The following is an 8,868-nucleotide window of genomic DNA, read 5'->3' on the forward strand; positions in this document are numbered from 1 at the left end:
GCTGGGATTACAGGCATGAGCCACTGTGCCCAGCCTAATGATTTTCTGCAATCTAATGTACAGATTAATATTTTCCTAGTATATTACATTGTGACACTATCTACATTATTGTTTTGTACCAAAAATCTATGATTCTAGCCATGTAAATCAAGAGAGAATTATGTCTGTCTTTCATAGAGGCCATTCTTCTACATAGGTACTTGTTCGCAATGAATTTTGAAGAGTTCTTTCGAGACATGATAAACACAAATAGACCTTAGTTCTTACTTCACATGTGAGAGAAAAAAGACCATTTCTAGCCTTCGAAATCATTTAATATAGACTGATAAATAGGCAAATTTTGCAGATTCCTGTAAATAAGTGTTAACATTTCAAAATGAAAAGGTTTTACCTGAATCTGATTCCGCAGTTGTTCTGCTTCTTGCCTCAACTGTTCCAGTTCACTCATTTTTTCAATTTGTTTACCTCAGGAGCTAATGAGTGAAAACAGCTGTTAAAAAACAGAGAACAAGAGAAAGCTTCAGTTCTGTATTTACATCTTCATCTAGTTTTACAACACTGACATATAACTTCTTTTTGGACCTTCTGAAATTCAACGGAGTTAGTCAATTATTAAGGGAATTTAAAGATGCTTAGTAAATACAGATTGAGGTTATTCACTGAAGGGTTTTATACAAGAACATCATCAGACGATGGAGGAGAAATTGCAAATTGTAGTATTCAAAGCTGAATTATGGGGAATTGGCACCAGAATGGAGTCCAGTAAGTAATATTTTATAATAGTTCAGAGGACACCAAGAGACTTCCCCACTTGGATGTCTGGATTGGCACCTCAAAGAGTACCTCAAAACTGAACTCCACCCACCCCCAAGCCTTCCCCATCTCAGGAAATGGCAAGTCCATCCTTACTTACAATAGTTTAAGCTAAAAATCTGGGAGCAGTCCTATTTTAATCATACCCTCCTCATCGAATCCATTTGCAAATCATGTCAGTTATTCCTTAAAAAATTATCCAGGTTCTAATTCTGATTTCCTCCACTTCTACTGTCTGGGTCCACACCACCATGATCATCTCTCACCTGGTCTCCTTTCTACTGCCCTCGATCACTCTCTGGTCTAATTAGAGCAACTAGAGATCCTTTGAAAATACAAGTCACTTTAAATCCTCCAAAGGTTTTCCACTCCACTAAACTCTATTTTGACCCACAGAGCCCTGTATCATTACACACACACACACATCCTCTGACCTCATCTATCACTCTCACACTCACTCTCTTCCAGTTGTTCAAAGACCTCTCTGATGTTCCTTGAACACGCTAAGCAGGCCCCAGCCTCAGTGTCTTTGCATTTGCTCCTGCCTCTGCTTGGATAGATCTTGTCCCTGATATTTTAATCCCTTGCTCCCTTATATCTGCTCAAATGTGATCTTCTCAGCAGGACCTTTGCTGATAGCACACATGCACCCAAACATGCTCCTCTTACCCTGTCTTGTTTTTCACTATAAGACTCAACACCATCAGCAAGTATTTACTTATTTGTGATCTCTTTCCTTCTGATAAGATGTAAAGGGCTGGGCGTGGTGGCTCACGCCTGTAATCCCATCATTTTGGGAGGCCAAGGTGGGTGGATCACTTGAGGCCAGGAATTCAAGACCAGCCTGGGCAACATGGTGAAACCTTGACTCTACCAAAAATACAAAAATTAGCCAGGTGTGATGGCACATGACTGTAATCCCAGTTACTCAGGAAGCTGAGGCACAAGAATTGCTTGAACCTGGGAGGTGGAGGCTGCAGTGAGCTGAGATCACACCACTGCACTCCAGCCTGGGTGACAGAGCGAGACTCTGTCTTAAAAAAAAAAAAAAAAAAAAGAGATGTAAAGTTCCTTGAGGCGGAGTCTCTGTTTGCTTTATTCTTTGTTGTATCCACATCACTTAAGATACTTTGGTCTCCACTAAATAAAGCAACCTGAAATAGCTTAACAAATAAAGGAATATTCATTCTAAGGATTTAGGATGAATCAGAGAACCAAAAGACAGGAATATAACTACCTCAAAAAGACACTACAGGCTAGAAACTGGGAATATTCTTTCTCTACCTGTCCTGGTCTCTTTTCTCTTATCTTCCTTGGTTTTTTTCTTTCTACAGAATGACTTTTTCTGCTCCCCTAAGTACAAAACCCAAGCTTATGTCTTTTTAGGTCAAGATTGTAGCCCAAAATGACTGTCCTAAATTCAAATTCCTATAAAAGATTGATTCCCATCATGAGAGAGAATTTGTTTTTGGTGTCTATCCTACAATCACATCAACTATGGTAGAAATATCTGTTTATTATGTTCAGACAAAAAAAGAAAAAGAAAAAGAAACCAACATCTATTTATTCTTTCAGAATTCACTTTGTATTTATTTTGTCCAATTAAAAAATAAATGTATTGGGATTGATTGGAATGGCATTAAGGTATAAAACAGTACCAGAAGAACTAAAATCATTCTAATATTCCATTTCCAATTTAATATTGTGGTGTATTTCTCTGTTTATCCAAATTTTCCATCTTTTATTTATGAATCCTAACCATTCCCTGATAAAGTTTGATTGTTTAACAATTTAGTATGCATCTCAGAGAGGGCCCGACTGGACAGATTACAGCCAGTCTGGAATACCATTCTGCTGAACTGAAGACAAGCAGCATGCAGGCTCTTTAAAGTCACAACCTTAGCCGCCCTTGCTGACCGTTCCTGAGTTATCCCTGGCCCAAAAGTCCTAGAACTCTTATTGATTTTGATAGCTCTTTATTTTTAGGGTTCCAAAAAATTGGGGGTAAGCAGAAGTAGTTTACATCCCTCCTACTAAGTTGCTAACATACTAGAAAGAACTATCAACGGGCCTCGGAACTTTTTAAAAATTTGCAGTTATTATTATTACTATTATTGTTATTATTTGTAGGGATGGGGTTCTAGCTATATTGCCCAGGCTGGTCCTGAACTCCTGGTTTCAAGCGACCCTCCTACCCCAGCCTCCCAAAGCACCAGGACTACAGGCACGAGCCGCTGAGCCCAGCCTGGGTCTCAGAACTTTTAAGCATATTAAAAATTATCTGTTACCCATCCCACTGCTGTCCTTCCCAAAGCCACACACACATACCAGTAACCTTCTAAAGCAGGAGCTACCTGTAGTAAGAGTTACTTGGGATAGACTATGATCTGTACCAAAGGAATGAGAATTTCCAGGCTGAGTGCCCCTAAGGATGGAGGTACCATGAAGAGAAATGGGAAACAAAAAGCAATTCCCTCACTGCCGTCACTCTGTGGATGGGGCACCGATGGGATGATGGGAGAGGCAATCTGTCACAGACCCTGGCCCTTCCTGCACATTCTGGCTGGGAATGCCAAGAATACAAGTCCCTAGTGGCTGTTACTTGGGCCATCTCTCAGGATTGTTTTGCAACATGCAACCTCAAGGAATAAGACAATGTCTCCTCAGGAGACGAAAAGCAGAATGACTTCTATTTACTGTCAAAGGGGTAAAACCCCCAAGCTCAGTGTCTCTAGGCTGTGACGCAAATCCAATGCATGTGCAGCATCCATCTGGGCCTACCTGTGTCACCCTGTGGGCACTGGGGAACATAGGCAATCAACACAAAGCAGGATCACACCATGCTACTCCCCGTGAATAATGAAATCTTTTGTGTCTGAGTCTCATGAAACAGTAACAGACTCATTTATTCACTTGTAAGTAGGTAAAGATCCCAGGCCCTTTGCAGTCATGGATATAGAGTTCACAAGAAAAAAGATGAGGGGTCCAATGTGGAAAATAGTGAGTTTGTGGCTCATCCCTTCTTAACCAGGCTTCATCCAGTACTTCATCAGGCATTCTAGGTCCAGCACTTCAAGCCTTTTCACAGTACCCCAGACTGCCTGCCCTTCCATCTTGTCACACTCAACAGCAAAAGCAAAACCCTGGATGAAATCAGCTACCTACTTTCTTTCAGCGAGCACTCAAGTGGCCAAACATTGATTGAGAAAGTCAAACAATGGGGCATATCAATTCTACTACAAATTCACATCACCAATCTCAACTGGGCCCTCAAAACTACCTGGCAACCCTACACAGCTTTGTATGCACTGCTTCCGCTTTTGCTATCAAATACTCAAATTCATTTGCAATCTTTTCAAAATTTTGACCTTCTCACAAGCCCTCTTGCAGCAGATAACCTTGCCATCTGTATCATAAAGTAGAAGCCATCAGACATGAACTTTTTCAATTTTCCACTACTATACAAAGCTATAGATACATAACTGACTCATCATATTCCTCATCTTCCTTCTTTGTGTGTGTGAATGAGACAGACAGACAGACAGACACAGACACAGACAGACAAGGTCTCACTCTGCTGCCCAGGCTGGAGTGCAGTGGTGGTGAACTGCAACCTCAACCTCCCAGGCCCAAGCAATCCTCCAGCCTCAGCCTCCCAAGTAGGTGGGCCCACAGGCAGGAACCACCACGCCCAGCTGATTTTCTTTTTCGATAGAGACAGGGTTGCCATGTTACCCAGGCTTGTCTCAAACTCCTGGGCTCAAGCGATCCCCCCACCTCAGCTTTCCAAAGTGCTGGGATTATAGGTATAAGTCACTGTACCTAGTCCTTCCTTTAAACTATAATAGAATAGCTGACTTCTCTCCCATTTGGGCCAATTCCTCCACTGGCGATTTATTTATTATTCATTCATTCATTGATTCATTCTGAGACAGGGTGTCACTCTGTCAACCAGGCTGGAGTGCAGCGGCACAATCATAGCTCACTGTAACCTCAAACTCCTGAGATCACCCAATTCTTCCACCTCAGCCTCCCCCAGCAGCTGGGACTACAGGCATGCATTATCACGACTGGCTAATTTTTTTTTTTTTTCTTTTGAGATATGGTGTATTGCTATGTTGCCCAGGTTGGGCTTGAACTCCTGGCCTCAATTGGTCCTCCCACTTTGGCTTCCCAAAGTGCTAAAATTATAGGCATGAGCCACCATGCCCAGCCCCTCCACCAGTGATTTAAACTCTCACCTTTTAAGCAATCTTATACTTTCAGTATATTCAATCTCTTACATTTTTTTTCTTTTTAGTCTTTTTATTAATAAAATTTTCTAACACAAAGACTGAACACAACCCTAATATTCATCACATAGATTTAAAAAATATTAACTTTTTTTGCTGTATTTGCTTTATCTTTTGTTTTTGCTGAAGTATTTTAAAGTCAATTACAGGCATCAAGACATTTTAGCCCTAAATACTTCACTATACATCTCTAAAAATATCTACCAAACCACAATACCATTATCATAACTACCAAAATTAACAGAAATTATTTAATATCTAAAACCCAGGAGATTTTCAAATTTCCCCAACTCTTTGACCAATGTCTTTTTACATCTGATTTGTGCAAATCCAGATCCAATTAAGAACTACGTAATACATTTAGTTATGTCTCTTGTTCCACCATCTAGAAGAATCCATCTCTTGCCTACTCTTTTGCACTTTCTGACATTGACTTATTAGAGAGACTAAATCATCAGCCGGGTGCAGGTGCTCACACCTGTAATCCCAGCAGTTTGAGAGGCCAAGGTGGGTGGGTCACTTGAGGCCAGGAGTTCGAGACCAGCCTGATCAATATGGCGAAACCCCGTCTCTACTAAAAATACAAAAAATTTAGCCAGGCATCATGGCATGTGTCTGTAATCCTAGCTGCTTGGGAAACTGAGGCAGGAGAATCACTTGAACCCAGGAGGCAGAGGCTGCAGTGAGCCGAGATTGCACCACTACACTCCAGCCTGGTGAAGAGTGAGACTCTGTCTCAATTAAAAAAAAAAAAAAAAAAAAGACTAAATCACTTGTCCTATAGGATGTAACCCATTCTGTTTACTTCCTATGGTACTGTTTAACTTGTTTATCTTCTATACTGATTGCTTGTAAACTGGAAGGGTGTTAGATCTACTGGCTAGATTATATTTAGGTTCAATATATTTGGCAAGAATCCTTCCAGGTAATGCTGTGGACTTCATACTACAGCACATCAGGATGAACTTAATGTTTCTTTGTGCCACTATCAGTGAAGCTAAGATTCCTCAGTGTGTTCAGTTTAATTTGTCCACTATACAGTTATAATCCCTCACTCTCATCCAGCAGACAATCTATGAGGGAACCTTTCACTTTCAATTGGGTCTTTTCCATCAGCGGTTAAACACGCCCAAGTCTCTCCCTTAAAAAGAAAAAGAAAAAAGAAAAAATTCCTTGACTCCACATTGCACCACCACTTACAGTCCTTTTTCTTCCCTTCATCAAAGACTTTTAAAGAGAACTGCCTACACATGACCCCACTTTCTCACATGAAATTCTGAGTTCTCAAACCTCATGTCCAGCAGGCTCCAGCTATGTTTGGGCAGGCATGATGGAGAGGGAGCGTAGTTATAAGGCAAGGGGCTGTCTGAGAAATGTTGCTAAGCTGCAAAATCAGAACCCTTGTGATGCCTGTGCCAGACAACCGCAACCTTTCTTTGGATGTCTGAAAAGAAATGTCAAAGCTGCCCTTTTTTCCCCTTTCCTTTTTGCTGCTAAAAGGAGGAACTAACTTTTCACTCTTTAAAAAAAACACAACTGATTCATTTTGTCACTTGGGAGGGAGAACATTCTGATTACACAGATTTTTTTGGTGATCTTTCCTTCTCAGCCAACAACTGTTGGATTCCTGAGAATACCAATAAAGCATGAATCTAGCATAGACCAATACATTATAAACTACTCTCAGACAAGCCTAAAGGCTGATGAGGGTAAAACGAGGCCATAGGATGCCCCAGGTGAAGCCTAATATGGCAGGTCCTAGTAAATACGTTTTGAAGGTAAGGATCCAAAGTGGCCAAACTGTGTATTGAAATGTGTGTACATAATATGACTATAAAATTTTTTAATTCTTGGAAACAATACTATTACATCAGGTATAGTTTAGTAAGTAGCTCCCTCAGGCTGTTTATCTAAAGCATGGGTAAATTCAGGGAAGGGAATCTCTTTAGCGACACACACTTTGACAGTAGAAAAGAAAGTCATCTAACCACTTGCCCTCCTGCAGTTCCTTTACATCCACAGTTTAATAAGAAACAGAAATCAGGGAAGTGGCAAAAGGATGTCTAAAGCTTTGTGATGTGAGGAAAAGAAAAATATGGAAAGTGGAGGGAGGGGGGGATTGGCAAGACAGTCACCCACTACTGAAGAAATCCTCCACTGGGTCTTAGCCAGACAGACTAACTGCAGCATCAGTTAATTCAGTGTTCCTTATTTAAAGTTTAAAATAATCAAGATCCCAATCTGAGAAGGGAGTAAACCAAAAAAATAATTTCTGACTGATCAGACTTTTCCTGAATTAATGACAAAAATAAGAAGTGATTACAGACAGAAAGTTTTTCATCTACACTAGTTACACGCAAAACAGAAAATTGAGTGGGACTTCTCCCAATGACACAGACCTGATAAATTAGCCCCAAAGATGAAGACAAAGAGGCATCAAGCATGCTATTTAAAAAAAAAAAAAAAAAGCTTTCAACATAGGGGAGCAGAATCTCCCCAAAGGCTGACTAACAGTTCAATGACCAGCTATACCCTTCAGCCCCACCACACAGACACATCCACTGCTGACGATTTTTATACTTATCCCTACGTATGAGAAAACTGGGGAGATGAGAAAAGATCAACTATAAGAGCTAGCAGCTTCCAGCTGGGCATGGTGGTCCATACTTCTAGTCTCAGCCACTCAAGAGGCTGAGTGGGGGGATCGCTTGAGCACAGGAATTTGAAGCTGCAGTGAGCTACAATCACACCACTGCACTTAAATCTGGGAAACAAAAAGAGACCCTGTCTCTAAAGGCCGAGGGGGTGGGGGGAAGCAAGCAGCTTCAGTTGGGTAAATACAAGGTATCTATGATAACACAGATACCTCAAAAGAACAAAACACCAAAAAAAAAAAAAGTCACAGACTGAGAAAAGATAGCTGTAAGCTAAAATTCAAATAATGAATTAACATCTAGATTTTTAAAAGTAATTACTTCAAATGAATCATTACAGACTAACAATCCAATAGGAAAACGTGCAAAAATATGAACTGGCAAACCACAGCAGGAAAAGCTGCAGATGCCACATACAAATGAAAAGACACTCAACCTCAGGAATCAGGGAAATGCAAATTAAAATAAGATAGAATTTCATGCCTATTAGATTAAAAACATTTTATATCTCAACGAAGGGTTGGCAAGGTTGTAGAAATGGGACAAATTCCATGGGGCAACTATTGGGGAAGCAATTTGGCAACATCTAACAAAGGTGACGACACATATATCTTTCAACCTGACAATTCAATTCTGCTTCTGGATATATAAGCCCTAAGGAATCTATAGTACACGTGCACAGGATTTAACAGTGTTCATACAGCACTACTTATAATAACAATAAACTGGAACACCAATGCCCACTGACAGGAGAATGGATCACTGTAGTGTTTTCACAGTAAATTATTATACAGCAGTGAAAACAAATGAACTACAGTTACATGCAACATAGATGAATCTTTAAAATAATATTGGCAGAAAAAAAAGCAAATTCCAGGAGCCACATACTGGCATCATACCCCTTTTACAAAACTCAAAAAACAACTACAACTAAATGATACATTGCTTAAGAAGGCACACAACGGGCCAGGCGCAGTGGTTCCACACTTGTAATCTCAGCGCTTTGGGAAGTCGAGGTGGGAAGATCACTTGAGGCCAGGAGTTTGAGACCAACCTGGCCAATGTGGTGAAACCCTGTCTCTACTAAAAACACAAAAATGAGCCAGATG

The 8,868-nt window shown here is 40.5% G+C and overlaps 1 protein-coding gene across 1 annotated transcript in view; it reads left to right on the forward strand.

The window, feature by feature from the left end:
• The first annotated feature begins 692 nt into the window (after nucleotides 1–692).
• LOC105523714 (bifunctional methylenetetrahydrofolate dehydrogenase/cyclohydrolase, mitochondrial-like) overlaps nucleotides 693–8,868 on the forward strand; it is a 40,087-nt gene continuing 31,911 nt past the window's right edge. Inside the window, 1 exon segment of the mRNA XM_011958668.1 lies at nucleotides 693–762. Coding sequence (XP_011814058.1) covers nucleotides 693–762 — 70 coding nt within the window.

This window comes from Colobus angolensis, unplaced genomic scaffold, assembly GCF_000951035.1.
Source record: "Colobus angolensis palliatus isolate OR3802 unplaced genomic scaffold, Cang.pa_1.0 Scaffold470, whole genome shotgun sequence".
NCBI lineage: Eukaryota > Metazoa > Chordata > Mammalia > Primates > Cercopithecidae > Colobus > Colobus angolensis.